This window comes from Grus americana, chromosome 14 (assembly GCF_028858705.1).
Source record: "Grus americana isolate bGruAme1 chromosome 14, bGruAme1.mat, whole genome shotgun sequence".
Taxonomy (NCBI): Eukaryota; Metazoa; Chordata; class Aves; order Gruiformes; family Gruidae; genus Grus; species Grus americana.
Window position 1 is genome coordinate 19,385,340 of NC_072865.1, and position 18,073 is coordinate 19,403,412.

Here is an 18,073-nt window from a genome sequence, read left to right on the forward strand (position 1 = left end):
GCCGGCGTATTGTGGTGCTGTGAATGGAGCGGGCGCCCAGCCCGCCCCTGCTCCCCCTCCCCAGCATTCAGATGCAAATCGGCTTTGTACTCATTTCTCATAATTGCTCCGCATCCCGCCTCGGGCTTCCAAAGGCACCCAGCAAATACTGTTTGCTCAGGCTGCAATTTAGACTATACATTATTTGTGATAACTATAGCTACAAGGTATAATTTCACTGTCTTATTTAAATTTTATGAATTTCAGTGTGGTTTACACGTACCAATAAAGTCCAGTGTTGGAGAAGAAGCGCTTGCGCGGGTCAAAGTCGCGTTTGCTGTTTCTGTAAAGCATCCATTCAAATGGAAAGGAGCCTGTTCTGTAGTTAATGTTTTAAACTGCATCTACGTTTTAGAGCCGATCCTTGGCAGCGTTATAATTTTATTTATCTTGATCAGCTTATAAATTACTATATCGAGGTTATTGCTGTCATGTTACCAAAATGCTGATCAGAATTAAGCTAAATAGTTCTTGGGGTATTTTTGCCAAATTTATGATGTTTTCAAGCATTTTAGTCCTGTGAGTACAGATGATAAACAGCTGATTTATGGACTAGTTTTCATACGCCTTTAACATCTCGACAGGCATCTGCTGGGAGGGTGAGCTCGTTCCACTGGCATCTAAGAGTTAACGAGACAGATAAACTGTGGATCTTGTTGGCTTTATATATAATTATTAACTGCTTTTATACAAGAGGATATTTTTCTCTCCTGGTATTAATATAATTGTCTTAAAGGCTACGTTCCCTGGGCTGTTCAGTGCCTCTTATTCCCCCCAAAATGCAATTTAATTAATTTATTAGCTTTAAAAAACAACCATATATTAAGATGTACAGACAAATTTATGCATATTTAGCTTTTAAATACATGTTTATTTTACAAACTTGAAGCACCAAATCGGCCACGAATTGAAACTCGGTCCCACCCGAGGGAAGCTCGCGAGGCGGCGCCGGGGGACGCGAGGCCACGAGCCCCAGCCCAGCAGTCTCATTTTTATCCGGGAATTGCTGCTCCTCTGGGAATTGCCTGGGGTTTGTAGAGGAGGTCAGTCCTTAATGGCTGTGACTTATTTAATTGCTCTGTTGTTTAGGAATGGGTTGGCAGGGGCTGGGGGAAAGGAGAACCCAGTCTGCCCAAAGCGGAGGGAGGGTTTAGTGCCATTAAATCCGATTTTCGATCTCTCTGCCGCAGTATAAATAGCACGAGGTTATCGGCACTTGGCTCTCGTGCGGCTGTTGCTCACCGGGACGAGCCTTGGCTGCGCGTGGGTGCTGCGGACGGTGGCTTAGCAAAGCTCAGCTCTTAAACCCAGCCCCGTCAGCCAAGCGAGTGAACTTGGCGACATGGATGGAGTGGCCTCTGCGAGGAAGCTCCGATGGCGTACGTGTACATCAGGGGGTGGACGGGGCTTTGGAAATGCCTGCGACTCGTGCACGCAGCCGAAAGCCTGGTCTGGCAGGCCTGGAGGAGCCCGGTGCGCGGCAATTCCTCGTTTCAGAGCAACCCCGGAGCTCGGGAGGAGCCCAGCGTGGGGGCAGTTCCAGCTCTTACTCCTGTGGCCCCAAGCGAAGCAGCAAGGGGGCCACTCCGGCTTGTCCAGCGCCAGACCCGAGGTGCTGCGAGCGGGTGGCTGGAGGTTTGAAACAAAGGTAAATGCGCCGATCCGATGTGTCAGATAATACCAGTCTTAATCAAAACTTGCCGTGTGAAAGCGGCAGCGGTGCTGCGCTGCACAGCGGGGGGGGGGTCTGGACACAGCGAAGCTGTAACTTTATTAGAGAGCCAATTGAAAAGAATTACAGTAATTACTGCTTGATGTAATTAAGCGCTGGGGAAGGGCGCGTGCAGTTGGTCTCCGCTGTGGCTGCTGGAGGGGAACGCTCTCCTCTACCAGGAGGGAGCGAGCGCGACCGTGTCAGGTTGTAAAAGCTGTGCAGGTACGAGGTGGGAAAGCTGCTCAGCCGCGTTGCCCGATGGTGTGCGGCCAGCGGAGCCTCCCCATCCCTGAACCTCCCCGTCCCTTCCCCTCCTGCTCGGCATCGCTCTCCGTTCACAGAAGAATTCACGGGGCTCCAGGGGCTGGGGACAGAGGGGACCCACCGCAGCTTTGGGCAGGGAAGGGCTCTGGGAGCCGGGCACGGCTGCTCCCCCATCACCACTTGAAACACGCCAAAATATTTATTTGTTTAACAGGAAGGATTTGGGGCTTTTTTTTTTTTTTTTTTGTGCTGCTGTGGGACAGCAGCGCCTGGTGAGGCCGTGCCTGAGCCCACCAGCCCGGCAGCCCTCTTGCCTGCCCCGGGAGCGGGGCCTGGCTGCACAGGGATGCTCAGGAAGACAAACCTGCATTATCCTCTACAGTGTATTAGTGAAACCACATTAAATCCCCAGGAGATAGTCTGATTCCAAATTTCAAGTGCTCCTAATTCAATTCAGTGGTGAATCAAGCCACGTTGAATTTATGCCGCTTTAATTACGTGTGAAGGCTTCACAATGAGGTTTAATGCCATTTAACAAATGCCTTTGCCATTCAGCTCTCCCTTGGCTACTGCCTGGCTCAGAGACCAGCCCGGGGCAGGGCGGCCGGGGGCTCTCCTGGCTGGCGGGGGGGGGGGGAAGTCTGGGTGAGCAGGGCAGGATGGGTGCGGGGAGGGGAGCAAAGCACCCTCCCGAAGCTGCATTTTTTTTCGTAATGGTAGGATGGGTGGCAGGTTCCAAACAAGCTGAGGTGGCCAAACCTCACAGTGGGTGGTGAGGGGCATGTGGGTTCCAACCCCCCAACAAATGGTGGGGAATAAAAAAAAAAAAAAATCCATTAAGGGGCAGCAGATGCTCCAATGCTGAAGGCTCAGGATTTTCCTGTGCTGTGGATTTTGGAGGCTGGCGAGCATCCCAGGCTGATGGCCTCTGCTCTGAGCCCCCTCCCTGCAATTTGGGTTTGGGGCTGAGCCAGCACAACCATCCTGAAGCTCTTGTGGGTGCGAAGGGAAACTGCTGCTGCTGGTCTGGGCACATGCACGATGCCAGTGTGGAGCGACTGCTACTTAATGCCTTACCCCACCTCGGGTGGGTGGGGAGCAGGAGGGACCTGTTATCTGCAAAAATCAAGGGTGAAGGGAAGTCCCTATCCCAGCTCCTCTCCCCTGGGCCCACAGAGGTGCCTGGGCTGGCGAGCCCTGCCTGGGGTCTCCATCTGCCCCGGGACCCCTCCAGTCCCTGCCCGTGCCGTGCTGGGGTCATGCTGGGGATGTGGTCCCTGTGCGGACGAGCCACAGCCCGGCATCCCGGCAGCAGGCAGAGATGCCGTGCAGCCCCACAGGAGGCTGCGGGAATCCCGGTCAGTGGATGTGAGTCACGGCAGTGGCACCCGCCCATGACGCCCCGTCTCTGCTCCAGCATGGGCCTGTCCCTGTCCCCACCCGTGTCCTCCCACAGCCGCCAAGGGAGAGGCAGGCAGCAGCCCTGTCATTACCCCGGGGTTCAGACCAGCCACGCTGTTTTTGGGAACAAACCTGTCATTTAGCGGGGACACCAGCCAGGGCTGGCATTGATAGATGGGGAAGTCAGGCCAGTGCTCGCCTGTGCTTCTCCACCACCCTCTTGGGACAGGCAGGGCCGTGCACACTGGGCAGGGTGGCGGGTTACTGCTGTTTCAGGCTGCAGCCCCCAAGGCTGAACCCTGCTTGTGGCTGCCCTACGGCACGGCCCTTGGTGTCCCCTGAGACGCCCCACGGCTGCCACCACCTCCCCCCTGCCACTGCCCTGGCAGCACTCCCATTGCTCCCTGCAGGGACAGAGCTGGGCAGCCTGGACGTGGTGGCCCCGAGACCTGCACCAGCCTGGGGGGGACCCCTGTGGCCACCCCCTGCATGGAGAGGGCCACGCACAGTGCCCGTCCCCTCCAGGGCCACTGCTCCTCCTACATCGTGCCCATCCCCGTGGCATCCAGGCACCTGTGGGAGGACTGTCCTGCAGTGGGGGGCTTTGGGAAGGGGGGGGGGGGGGGGGGGCTGCCATGCTGCAGGTGGGCCTGAGGCACGTGCCAGCCCCTGCACCGGGACACTCCTGCACCCAACGTGAGCACGGCCCGGCACAGGACCTGGTGTTTGTCAGAGCACCCTGACGTGTCCCTGCTTCCCAGTGACATCATGGGGCGGCTGAGCAGCATTTCGGGGCCCCCTTGCCACTCTATCCTGCCAGTGACCTGCAAGCAGCGGGTCAGCCCTGAGAGGGAGAGCGTCCAGCTGCCTGCACCACAGCGGGGGGGGGGGGCACATCCTGAAACGTGGGGTGCCAGCAGACAAACATGTGAGATGTGATGTCTGCACATTGGGGCTGCTTGCCAGTGATGGCGGGGCGGGGGGGGGGGGGGATGCACAGGGCCCCAGGGCTGACGTCAGGGCAGGGGCCGTGCTGGCAGGAAGGGGGTCCTGGGGGTGGGGGGGGGGGGCAGAGGTGCCATCTCCCCATGGTGCTGGTTCCTAGTGGCTTCACATGATTGTGCATGGTCCTGCCAGAGCTAAACCACCTGGGTAATCGGCTGTGTTTTACCTAACGCACTCAGTGATCAGTATTTCCAGGTGATTTAATTTGTTGTATTCGAGCACCAAAGGGCATTGCACAGCCCTGGGCAGCGCCCTGCAGCTGGGGCCAGCAGGAAAACTGCTGAAGCTGCCCCAGCCAGTGGCCAGCACCTGGCTGCTGCCGCTGAATTCCAGAGCTGTGTCCACGTGCTGCTGTAGGAAAACCACCACGGTGGGGAGCGATGCGACCCCCTGCCCCCAAACCACTGTGCAGTTTGCTCCATTTCTGCAGACCCCAAATCCCAGGGGGGTGCCCTCTGCCCCAAGGCCACAAGGGTGGCCCCCCACCCCCCCCCCCCCCGCCCCCGGTAGAGGAACGGGCCTGCCCCACAGCTGGGGATGGTCCCCACGCAGGCACCAGTCACTCGGCCGCGTGGGCCAGAAGAGGAAAGCATGGTGTGAAAGGGCCCCCCCCCCCCCCCCCCCCCCCCCGTGCACATGGCGCCAGGCAGGACAGCAGGACAGAGCTCTGCTCTTCCTCGTCCTCCTCTCCGCGCCGTGGCCACCACCCAGCCGTTAGTGCCCTTTTCCCCCAGCCCCAGGCACGGGGCAGCACCACGGAGGTCGCCGGGCTCACCGCAGCCCCCACCCTGCACGTTTCTCTCAGGGGGACACGGGAGAAATGGAATTGATCTCTATTAAAAAAACTCCAGCCCTCCCCAAAAAGGGTTCAGAACAAGGAGGGGTTTGGACTGAAATTAAACAGATGAAATAATAAATGTAATCGTCTTTGGGCATGGTGGGGAGGTGGGAGACATCTCCCGGCCTCGGGCAAGTCCTGGGTTTCTTCCTCGCCTGAGGAAGGCCGATGGGGGCAGATGGACTCAGCCCTGCAAGGACAGAGCAGAACATCGTCCCCACCGGACCATCCACGTGAGGAGCACGGCAGAGGGGGACTGGGGGGGGAACGGGACCTGAGCCGGGAGGAAAAAGGAGAAGCTGCACCTGGGAGAGGGGTGTGAAGGGAGAGGCCCAGCCCGGCACAGGAAGGAGAGCGGCCTCCACATCACGGCTGAAAACCCCTTGGCTGGCCAGCCTCAGGCCTGGAGATCGTCATCTTGGCAGCATCGCCAAGGGCGAGAAGAACGCAAGCGGAAAGACTCGGTGGTTTGCTGAGGGGCAAAGCGTGCTCCGCCAGCGCGCTGTCCCCCGCGACGGAAGGAGCAGTTCCGCGGCTGCAGTGCACCAGGGCTAAGCCAGACGCTTTGACTCCCAGATGGCTGGGACTGGGCTCCCAGGGGAGAGGGGCGGCCGGGGAGCTGCCGCGGCGGAGCTGCGTGGTGACACAGCTTGGGGGGGGAGCTGGGCGTCCTGGCGCTGCTCTCGGCCACGCTGACTGGCCCGAGGGGCAGCGCCGCTCCGAGCGACAGCTGGACTCGAGGCCTCCGGAGAGCCCCTCCAACCAGCCTTGCCAGGAAACACCACCGAGCCCCCTGCACAAGCACAAACCGATCCCCAGGCAAACGGTGCTGTGCGAGGGCCGAGATCATCACACCAAGCAAATAAAAGATCACGGACACGGCGGGTCATCGCCAGGCAAGAGCAAAGGCAGATCAGAGCTGCGGGAACAAATGCTTCCCTTTGCGCGGCAGAGCTGCGTAACAAGGACAGCCCCACGTCCCTCGGTCCTTCCCACCCCAAATCGCCCCGCCGACGGACGGAGAACGCTCAGCCACGTGCTTCAAGTATCACGGGAGGAGGGTGACAGGCGGCGTAGGCTGAGCCTCCACCGCCTTCCCTCTAAGGTCCACACCTCTGGTTTTCCAGCAGCACCCCACGCCAAAGAAACGTGCCCCCAGACATGTGCGTGTTGTAATAACGAAGCCGTCGGCACACTCGCCCAGTGGTGGGATCTCACTTAGTCCAGCAGTTTATTCAAAAGTGCACTTACATTGGTGACATCAAAACTCACGCTGTTGCCCTGAATTATCTGGAATGGAACCGAATCTACAGCTGTTTTCATCTTAATTCCTGAATGATGGTATTTACGGAGCCAAGGAGTTCCTTGAAGTAGCCGTCTTTGTCACCTTCCCTCTGCTCCTCGGCCGCCAGCTCCTCGTACTCGCTGCGCAGGAGGCTGAGGGTGGTGCTGAGGGCCTGGTCCCCCCGGAAGCGCTCCTTGCAGAACGCCATCAGCACCCCCACCGTCTTGAGGACCTTCTCCCGAGTGTCGTGCTCCGGCATGGCCAGGAGGTTGGAAACGACCACGCACCAGTCCTGCTCCACCACCGCCGGGACCAGCTTGACTTGCCGGTACTGCTGGATTTTCTCTTCCGTTTGGTCTCCGTGCTGCGAGTCCTCAAGCAGCATCTGTGGGAAGCGGTGGAACATGGATTAATATCCCCATTGGAGAGCAGCTGCTCCCAGGAGGTGACGGAGTAGGGGGAGTAGGATGTGCGTCCCATAACACCTCCTGTGGAAGGTGACTCGCAAGGGAAAACTGAGACGAGGTTGTGTCCTGGTTCACCGCTGCCTGTGGATGAAGTTGGCCACAGGGGCTGGTTGCCCACCCTGGGAAACTCTTGGTGGCAGGGAGTTTCAGTATCACCCAGCCCTGAACGGGGACTCGGGGAGGGGAGGAAGTTCAGCAGAAGACCTGTAAACCTCTGGCTCTGCTGCTTTGGGCTCCCTCAGCACCCAGCAGACATCACTGCTTACCTTCGTGCTGCTCTATGGAAGAGATGGAGATCTTGGTCTCCTCCAGCCACGGCCAGACCTTCCCCTCCCAGCCTGGCCCAGAAAACCCTGAATAGTGAAATTCCGCAGGGAGGGAGCAGAAAGGTGCCCGCAGGTGCCCGCGGGACCGGGGCAGGCAGGGCTGCCTGCTCCCTTCCCTGCCAGAGACCGGCCCGAGCAGCGCCAGGCCAGGGGGAGGAACAGAAACCTCCCACCGCCCCGACACCCTTTGGGGATCGGGTGGTGGAGCGGCTGTCGACAGCGTGAAATTCCGCAAACAGGCTCCATGCCCCAAATGGATCCCCCCCAGCCTGGCTGGTGGCCCCCTGTGATAATTACAATGTCTGCCCTTCACTAATTAGTTCTGCATAACGCAGGGCTGGCTTGCCTCGGACTGCTGAAGGCAGACGAGGGCTTCTGCGAGGCTGCTGAGCAGAAATCCAGCCCTGGGGAAGGGAGAGGGCACCCAGCGTGCCCAGGAGCTGCCATGAGGAGCCATCGGACGACCCCGTCCCCAGGGGCCGCTTGGGTCCCCACGGGCGCCCGTGACATTTTCTCTGACCTCTTCATCAGCTTGGCAATGGCGGCCCGCCGTTCCCGGGGGGCTGCTGTGGGGAGCTCGGTCGTGCTGGTTTATCCCACGGATTTACGGGACACGGCAAGGGACAAGGAGGGACAACGCCAAGGAGACCTCTCCGGTCCCCCGAGGGGGCTGCCCGCTAAACCCCCGCTGACCCTGCAAGATTTGGGGTGAAAAGGAACAAAGGCGGCAGAAAAAGCCGTCAAAAGTCCCAGCAATTTGTGCTTCAGCGCAGAGAGCTGCTGATGGTGGTTTACGATTTTCAAACCAACTGATCTGTCACCCAGCCCACCCCAAATGTGCCACCCCCGCTCAGACCAGCCCTGCTCCCTGCCGGGCACCGAGGGCTCTGCCATCTCCTCCGTGAAGGGGCTGGGATTGATACGCGGCGTTCCCAGTCCGAAGGGCAGCGAAAAAAAATCATTGTTTTAACATAAACCCGAGAATCTGCGGGGCCTGCGGACCGCCCCCAGCCACAGCGGAGCTGGGAACAGATGGGGCGGCCGTAAAACGTGCAGCAGGAGCGAGCGGGAACGGTTGGGGCCAAATGCTCCCTTGCCACGCGAGCAGACAGACAGGATCGCTGCGCCTTAGAGCCAGCACCTGATAAGATTTCAGACCCGCTAAAATAATTCGCACCTTTACAAAGTCTCCTGGAAAACAACTGTTTTAAACCGCAGACGTTGCTCTGCGGTGCCTGAAACCCCAGTATTACAGCAGTAATGATCTGCAGGGCAAATTGGCTATAAACTGAGCGAAAGTGGATTTAATTTCCATTCTCTGGAGTAAGAGAAACGCACAGACTAAACAACAAGCGATGGCAAGGAAAGACGGGTTTTCAACTGACATTTACAACAGTAATCCAAGGTATTTGAAAATAAAACACTGGACGCTGTGGGCTCGGCTCCAGCGAGGGCCTCTCCAGCAGCAGGGGCACAGCAGCGGCGGCAGGTCCCCCGGCCCTCGGCCGGCAGCCGGACACCGCAGCCGAGCTCGCCACAGCCCGGCGCCTACGTACCCCGCTCGCGTCCTCGCCGTTTTGTTATTTAAACACCCTCAGGTGGAAATGGTGGCAGCGGTTTAATGAAAAATAAAGGGTTAAGCTGGCTCTGGGCTCTGCCAGGCCCTCATGCCCTGCAGCGGTGGCCCGTGGGCTGGAGGGAACTCATCCCAACGGCAGGGACCAGCACCGATGCTGGATCGGCCCCTCCTCACCCCCGTCCTGCAAGGATGCTCCAGGGCCCCTTTGGCTCGGCGAGGGTGTCAGGGTGGGGAGCGCCTGGCTGGTCCCGTTCCCTCCCTCCCGGCTCCTCACCTTCTCCACGATGAGGTCGTAGAGGAGTGTCACCACACGGACATGGAGGGTCTCCATCCCCTTCTGCCTGAAGAGGCTCCTGAGCACCTGGAGGCCGCCCAGCTTGAGGAACTGCTGCTGGGCGTAGGGGAAGTGTCTCAGCATGGAGGAGAGCGCAAAGAGGGCCTGGTGAGGAGAGAGGTCCATCAGTGTGGTGGCCACGGCCACCGCTTCTCTTTGTGGCTTCCCACAGGGACAGGAGAAACACGCTCCAACCGGCACCCGAACAGACCCGATGCCATCGCTGCTCGCAGTTCACACCCGCCGGTCCTCGGTACGGCTCCTAGCTATGGGCTAAGGACAGGGCAAAGGGGGGGGTCCAGCACCGCTCAGCAGAGCCCGATCCCCTCGAGATGATTTGGACGCCTGGGGAACATCCTCTCCCTTGCACCCACGCGGCCGAAGGGCAAGACCACGCTGTTTCCCAGGACACGGCCCCAAAACAAGGTCTACCACGGCAGCGCATCAGATGCCACCAGCTAGAGACACCAGCACACCCGCACTTGCCTCCTGGGCCTTGAGCAGCGCAGGGTTAACGCTGAGGAGGCAATTAGGGGCCAACCGCTGCGTTTTACACCGCTCTGCTTCTGATGGCCGCAGTTCAAAGAGGGGACAGGCTGATTCCGCCCGGGGCAGGGCTGCTGCCCGAGCAGGGACTGGGATGCACCAAGGGGGACCACGCATCCCTCGCTCTCCGTGGACAGATCCGAGCTGACAGCCGTGTCTTCCCCAGTCCCATTTGTTTCTATTTTCCATCTTCCGAGTTGCCGCTGGTGACTCGGAGGATCTTTCTCCTTTTTTAACCATAGGCCAAAGGACAGGGAAGGCAAGAAATGCACTTTTGGCCTCGCTGTCAGAAAACCCACCTGAGCAGGAGCCGTGGGCTGCTGCCCCGCGTGGGAAGGGGCTGGGGCACCAACCTGCTCTTGGGATCCTGTCCCGGAGAGACGAGAGACTGTACACAGCATGGGAACTGGAAATGAAAAGCCTCTGTCCTCCTGGAGGACCTTGACCCTCGGAGGCTCTTGTAAGACCACGTGTAAATGTAACAACACTGAGCTCATCCCTCTCGCTCTTCTCCAGGGGCTGCCAGCGGGAAGCGTTCAGGCTCACTGGAAAGAAACGTCCTGCACCCACCCCCCAGGGGTTCAGGTGATGCCGGCGAGGGCCTCTGCACGCCCAGCCGTCCCGTCCCACCCAAACACGAGCTGCACATGGAGCCACGGGCACTCCTGGGAGGAGTCTCTGAGCACAGAGCATCCTGTGGTGCAGCTCTCCAGCCGGGACCTCGTCCCACCTGCGGCCAAAAGCGAAGGGGTTCCCCAGCCTCTCCCACGCCTTTCACTCGCTGGAGGACTCTCACCATGGACTAAAGGGGAATGTGTTTGTGGGAGCTTGTTAAAACACCGGCAGCACAGCACACCGCTGTTTGCATAACAGCAGGTGCATTAGAGATGAACGAAAGAGCCGGTGGATCCCTCGCCCCGCCAAACCCCCTCTCGCAGGAGGTCACCGTGTTAAACGGTGAGGCTGAGTTTTCAGGAGCAGCCAGATAATTTTACGGCCCGTAAACAGAGGCGGCATCGCACGCTAAAGCGAGGGTAATGAGATCTCATGCTCCAGGGAGTACGGTGAGCAGGGAGAGAGGGAAGCGGCGAGGAAGCCCCCACCCCGACGGACAGCGCTGCACATTTGGCTGGGGGCTCTCGGCGCTGCTCGGCTGGCTCCAAAGCCACCGCCAAAGGCGGGACGCGGGGCTGGCTCCAGCAATTAGCTCCTTCCAAACGTCGGTTCCCATGTTTGTTAGCCTCTGATGGTTACGCCTGCCACAGGAACCCCAGAGGAGCCGCAGCACCGAGCCCCGTCCCCTGCGGGGCTGGCAGGGCTGCCGTGCGTGCCACTGTCGGCAGCGGGGGCGAGACCCACAGCACTGGGGGGGCACGGCTGCTGGGGGGTGGTCCAGCACCCTGGGGTGCGATGGAGCCCACCCAGCATGGGGAGCAGCGCAGGGTCCCACACTCTCACGGTGTCGGCCATGTCCCGAGGAGCGCTTACATCGAGTTGGGCACAAAACCAGCTTTACCCAGAGGCGCATCCCTGGCCGCTCACCTTCTTCTTGACAGGCAGGGGTTGTTCCGTAGCCAGAATAACCAGGAGCTTCTGCAGCGCGCCCCCCTCGATTGCTTCTATCTGGACTTTGGGGTTGCTGCAGGGACAGAAGTAAAAGGCAGGTCACCAACAGAGTGGGGCAGGGCAGGGTGGGACAGGCCACCCTCTGTCTGGGGCAGCACCCCTGCCGCGGACACGAACGAGGGTCGATCCAGCCTGACCCCAGAGAAAACCCCCCCAGCTCCCACTGGCTGTGGCTCATGGTTATGGAGAAGCTGTGAAGCCCTGCGGGCCACCCCAAACACAGCCCATGACCGATGAAACCTGAAGCAAAGGCGACGGGGCTGGAGTAGGGCACACCGGGCCACCCGCACCACCCCACCACGTCCTACCCCTCTTCCCCTGGTAAGGAGCCCTCCCCTGTGCTTCCCTCGCAGCTATGAATCCTCTCACTTCGCATGGCATCTGTTCCTTAACAGCCTTTTATATTTCGGTTCTTACTTTCCCCCTCTCGCCCGCTCCTCACTTGCTGTTAACCTGCTGATTTACTGAATCGCTGCAGCACCGGCCCTCCAGCTCACCTGGAGGAAGGTCCTGCTCGTCCCCAGTGCTTCTGAAACACAAATTACGCCTGGTCTCACCACGCACACCCCTCTTGCGAGTGCTTTTCTCCAAGGACTACAAATGGCTAAATCCACCCTTCTGTCTGCAAGAACCAGGCTACAGTTTCGGGTGTGGACGTGAAGAGCTGCCCCCGGTGCAGGCAGATGAAGACAAGTCTTGCCCGCCGTCCGCACTGCCCCCAGGTAGCGGCTGCCTGGGCAGGGGCACCTCGGCCACGCAGACACTTTGCAAACCCACTTCTAGTACATCTTTGAAGGTGGCGGAGAGGTCAGACGCTACAGGCTCCCTCTTTGGCAGGGCTTTCACAGTCGGAGCACAACGTACTGGCTGTCTACATCCCTGATCCCGGGTCTCCTGTGCTCTGAGGAAGAGCTCCAGCACTTCAGCCTTTGCTCGACTTTGAAGCAGTAATTGCACTGCGGCCAGACAAAGGTCACACGTCCCTGCTACAGCAAAACACCCACAGCTCTTACTGCTACCAGAAAGCTGATAGAGCAGCCAGTGCCAAGCATCATCCAAGAAATAAGAGAGACAGAGGCAGACAGGGTCATAAAAAATAAAAACCAGAAGACAAATGGACTTGGGCAGGGAGCAGCTTTGAATTAAACCCATGGCTCCCAGAAATACAGCAACACCCTGAGCTCATCTCTGTCAACCAAGGTGCCGAGCAACGTCCCCAACCCTCCCCGCTCCGTCCAGGCTTTGCTTCTCGCACCATTAGGAGTCATCCACGGCTCAGAGGTGGCAGATCTGGTGTGCGGGCTCCTGGCTCCAACTCCCAGGCTGACCTCAAGGCAGGACAATGGGGGTTCCTGAAAGCCACCTTTGATTTCTCCTTCCTCACCTACTTGCTGTGGCAGGCACCCAGGCAGAGTCACGGTGCAGGCACCCTGCTGAGGATGACGACATTGTGACCTGCCCAGACAGTGCAGGAAGGAGAAAGAACAAACCCAGGAACTTCAGGATCCTCCTGCAGAAGAGATTTTCGCAGCGTGGTCCACAAGTGCACCTGCAGACCCCCGTGTGTCAGCACAGCGGCAGCCCGGCGGCCCTGGGAGCAAACCAGCTTCTGGTAGTGCCTGGGTCCAGGTGGGACCTGATGCACATACCAAGATGTGTTTATCCCCCATCCTCACCACGTCAAGAGGTGCAGCGGAGTCTCCTGCACCAAAAGTTATTTTCCACCTCACTGTGGTGGGAAGTGACCCATGTGGCCAACCCCCTCTTCCTGCTGAGCAGTGATGGCATCTCTGACGGCCTAGGCTCTGATTTTGGAGAGTCAGGAGTCAATGCAGCAAACAGCATTGGCCCCAAAACCTTCAGCTGTCCCCAGGCAACCCCTGGACACCAGGCAATCTCCCCCCAGATGACAACCGCTATCTCATCTCCAGCCACACCTGCAGCCACATGGACAGCCAGGGCCCCTCCAGCACAGGGACAGTGCTGCAGCCCCGCAGCATCACGGCGCCCTGTCCAGCCTCAGCAACTTCTCCCAGGGCAAGGACGGGAAGAGGCGTAGAATGGTGGGATGGAGGACAGACAAACAGCTCCCAGAGCACCCAGGGTTTGGCTGAAGACCCCTCTAATGTACCCCAGCAGGCGGAAAGGCGCTAAGTGTGACGCTCACCTCAAAAGAGCCAGAGATAAGTAATATCCATCCTAGAGAAGTGAATGAATCCTGCATCTCCTTTCAGTCCAGAAGGATTTTTATAAGCCAGTCTTGTGAGTAGACCCCTTTAGGAGTCCAGAGACACAAGACCCATTGATGGGAAGGAGATGCAGCAGCGGGAAGCCATCCATGTCCCAAAGTCACTGAAGGTGCCCTCGGCAGCAAGGTGGGCGCAGCCAGAGCTTGCGCTGGGATGGCTGAGCACGGCCGTGCTCACCACAACCGCAGGAAACCTCCTGCAGAGGCTGGGCAACACGAGCGCAGCCGCCAAGGCCGTGACCAGAGCCCTGAGCATCTCCGAAACCCACCCAGCCGCTACAGGAGATGCTCAGACACAGCCCTCCTGCTGTGACAAGCTCTGCTGCAAACCAAGCAGGAGGGGCACAAAGAGTTTTTTCCAGCTCTGTTTTTCCAGCGATGCCAGCTTTGCTCTCTGCCTTCCTCTGTGTACAGTTGGGTCGTGCTTGTTTCTGCTTCGAGCTTTTCTAGGGGAAGGCACGGCGTGGAGGTTCGGCTCTGCCTGGCACGTCATCAGCCACGCTGTCAGGCACGTTTGCAATGCTGGGGCTCCGTGACTGGTGCGAACGAGAGGCAGAGAAACCACAGCTGCATCTCTGGCCCCCAAGGAGGAGCTGGCAACTCCAACACACAGAAAATACAACCTCTGATCTGAGAACTCGACCAAATTTCATGTGCAAGTCACTCTGGGCAAGGGAGACCAGAGTAAGTGCAGAACAAGCTTGCAGGCAGGCACTTTTCTGAGTATAACTGCGCTGAGAGGAGACTCTCCTACACCAGAGACCTCTTAGTGCCATTCCAGGAAAACATTAAGTGCGGGACATCCAAGTTCTTTTGTCACATCTATCTAAAATAAATAATAAAAACTCTACAGCAAGGGACCCAACTGAAAAATTGGTATGCCTTTTAGTGCTTGGTTAGTCACCTGGAGGATTAGATCTAATTAAAATCTTTGAACCATGGAGTTTTTGCCAAAGAGCACCTCCCGAGGTTAGGAAGCCTTCCTGGATGCTCACTTCTCAATGTTTCTGTTGTTTAATGTCTCTACTATCAATAGTCTGGGCTTCACACTAACAAAAAAGCTCGTTTGAGGGTTTAGAAAACTCAGCACAGATCTGTACAAATTACGCTGTCAAGCCCAGGGAAAAGCAGCCTGAACAAAATAAATACAATGAGACAGACTGTGGAGTGCTCGCATGGGAAATTCAACCTGTGCTAATCTGCTAACGGATAAGGGGATGGTGGCACCAGCAAGGAAATTCACTGAAATGAAACTCTGAGGCTGGGACAGAGACTGAATACAGCCTGTGATGACATCGCTGATGCTACAATGATGGCAGAGATTTGAGAGTGCTCTGCGCATGAGATCAACCAGCCTCAAACCTGGGTGAGGAACAGGCACAGCGCTATAGGGACTCGACACAAGCGCCCGGCTTGGGTTCAAGCAGCTTCCCAGGAGACACCCTCGTGTGTTAAACAGCCCCAGTTTGCCCTGGGAGGACCCACCCTGACTGTGGGGTCACACCACATCCCCTCCAGATGTGGCCCTCACTGCATGTCTGAGGTCTTTGTGCCTCCCAGTCCCGTGGCCCATGTCCATCAGATCCATCTCTCTCTCATTCTGTACCTGAAGAGCAGAAAAGAAGCCTGGGGACAGGCTCATTGGGACTGATCCATGCAAGAAACCGCCTGGGCACTGGGATGCGCTGGGGTTAACGGGCACGCTGCTGGTGTTCCTGCTGGTCAAGATGCATTGAGCAGGGGTGAAGAGCTCGGGGAGAACGGCAGGAATCTCTACTGCTCACAAGTACCCATGCCATCATCTCTGAGCAGCTCCTGAGAAATCTCTGTCCCTCACAAGGCGGGCTTTGTCCTTGGGCAGAAGATTCTGAACTTCTTGAGACAGTCATCCATCCCAGATTGTGCCACTGAACAGCTCTGGACATGGGCCACCAGACCCCCTTGATATGGATCCTGGAGACAATACCCTCTTTCCTATGGTGTAAGACTATGGTCTACTCTCTGTGCTTTCAAATCCCAAACCAGGCTGATCCTCCACCCAACTCGAGATGTCCCTGCTCCCTGCAGACCTCCCTGCTCCTCCCCATCTCTCCCAGGGACCACCGCAACCCCAAAGACGCATCACTTTGACCCCAAGACAAACAACGTTTCCATTTTCCACTGCTGCCTCCTTCCAAAGCTCCTGGAGTTGTGACTTTGCCGAGCACAAATTTAATGTGCCATTTCATCAGCCCAGCACATTTCCCTCTCGGTGACTGGAGGAGGGTGACCGTGCCCTTCGGCAGAGAGGGCAAAAACAAAAGCGGGGGAGGGAAAGCCAACAGAAAACCTCCATCTGAGCCTGCCTGCTGCAGCTCGCAATGGCAGAAGGAAACACTCCATTTTCTGCCAGTTTGTATTTCACTGCGTTGGAGTTACAACTTCCCACGAGGGGCCAGAAATTATTACAGTCAAGGCTTGTTTGCCAGAACACCGCGAGCCTCAACAGTGCGCGGAGAGGGGAGCGAAAGCAATAAAAACAAGGGCTGACGCGCTGTGATCAGCGCTATCAGAGCAAAACTGAAATGAAGTTGCCGTAGCGCCCGTGACCGGTGGCAGTTCCTGCCTTGGGCGGGTGGTGAAGGCGGAGATGGGACCCAGCATCTTCCACTAGCTGCCAGGTCGAGATGTTTGCTCCCTCCTTCCTTTTTTTCTTCCGTTAAAGCTCTCTGTGGAAGCAGCAAGACCTTTAGGACGGGGATGACCGGCCAGAGGACCCACCAGCACAATGGAGGCTTCCTGGAGGAGATGCGGTCTCTCAAGCTGGGATCAGAGCCCTCCAAACTGCCTCTCCACGCGCTGTAGCTTGTAACCCCCACGTGCTGTGGGTCCCCTGCACCTTGCCGTCGGGCTGTTAGGGACCTGCTCGTGGGACGGCTGCTGTTTCTCCCTGGACACATTTTGGGAGGATCAGCGGCTGTTGTTCCTGCAAATCCAGCTGCTCCTTTGCCATTTTCACTGGCAAACTCATTGCACGGAAGCAGCTCCTGTTTTGCTGAAGAAGGGATTTTTTTTTTTTTAAGAGCTCCATGAAGAGATATCCTAGGAGCAATAGGGTAACGGTGACCCCAAGTACACGTACACAAATTTAGAAGAGACTTTTTAAAGCTTTTTTCCAGACCACACATGCGAGGGGCGTGGGAAGACTGAAAAGCAGCAACACAGCCCTGAGGCAACAGCGGCTCTCGAGTTAAGTGGGAACTTGCAATACAGCAGCAAAATTAGATTTAGATTAAAAAAAAAAAAAAAAAAAAAAAGGAAAGCCGAGCGGCACGGAGGGACCTGGGGACTCGGAAGCACAGAGCAGGGCAGGCAGGTAAATGGCTTCGTCGCTCCTGCTCCGGCAAGGACACACACAGAACATTTATTTCTTGGCCTGCTTGTTGTCCAAACCACACGAGAGCCTAGGAAAAAAAGGGTCACCTCCTTACTGCTCTGCTGAAGCCAGGTAGAGAAGGACCAAAAAGAGGTGCCAATGGGGGCATGCAATGAGCACGGCACTTCTCCTGTCCTGGCTGGAGCGTGTCCCGCTGCGGTGGTGGCCGCGCACCCGCTCTCGTGGCCACCGGCTGCTGAGTTACACCAGCATCTTCCCCAGGGCGCAGGGAGGTAAGTCTGGAGATCGGGCTTTGATGAAAGCCCGGCGTGATGGTGAAAAGGCATGATAATCACCGGGCTAGACAGGACTTAATGGGTCTCTTCTCTCGTCAGAACCAGCGGTCTGCAATGCCGCGTGGGAAATCAAAGCCGGGGATCAAAGTCTGTAAGTCTGTGAAACAGCCTAAAAAATTTAGCACAGTCTATTTAGCTTGTGCTATAACCTGAGGATCAGAAAGAGGCAGCAAGGCAGCATGGCTTACCTTCCCTCCCCCTCCCTTCAGCCCCCCTCCTCAGCTTTCACTCCAAAAATCCGTTAACGAAGAAAATGAGAGCGCACTGACGCTTTGCTCGCAGGAGAGTGAAGCGGCTCGAGCCCAAAATGTGCCTGTGACGGCATTATCCTGAAACACGGCTCCAAGCCTTGCCCGGCTTCTTGTGCCTCTCAAACCTTCACACCTGGGTAAGAATTTGAAAGGCAACGGAAAAGGTCATTTTTGTGAGTCCTGGACACGAAAAGCAACACAAGCAGGGTCACACATGAAAAGGCCAACAACTTTTTCAGAGGCCTCTGTATTTGGAGGACTTCTGACAGCTCTTGTAAGTATATTCACGTTAAAATTATCTGACAAATAATAGGAAGATAAAACTGATCATTACAATGTCAATGCTTAAAGGTTTGCCTGGAATTCGGTAATTCCAGCCTGAGCAATAGCTGTAAATCTGAGACTCTGAATAAGGGCAGAAAAAAGAGGCAGGATGATC

General features: G+C 57.4%; 1 protein-coding gene across 7 annotated transcripts in view; it reads right to left on the bottom strand.

The window, feature by feature from the left end:
- Positions 1-6,463: 6,463 nt before the first annotated feature.
- The window catches only part of SIL1 (SIL1 nucleotide exchange factor), a 97,305-nt gene continuing 85,695 nt past the window's right edge, over positions 6,464-18,073 (bottom strand). For all 7 annotated transcript variants that reach the window (XM_054841851.1, XM_054841852.1, XM_054841857.1 and 4 more), the window contains 3 exons: positions 11,341-11,437; positions 9,193-9,357; positions 6,464-6,931 (listed from right to left, as the gene is read on the bottom strand). In XM_054841851.1, coding sequence (XP_054697826.1) covers positions 6,581-6,931; positions 9,193-9,357; positions 11,341-11,437 — 613 coding nt within the window. In that variant the 3' untranslated portion in view covers positions 6,464-6,580. The remainder of the gene's footprint in view (positions 6,932-9,192; positions 9,358-11,340; positions 11,438-18,073) is intronic.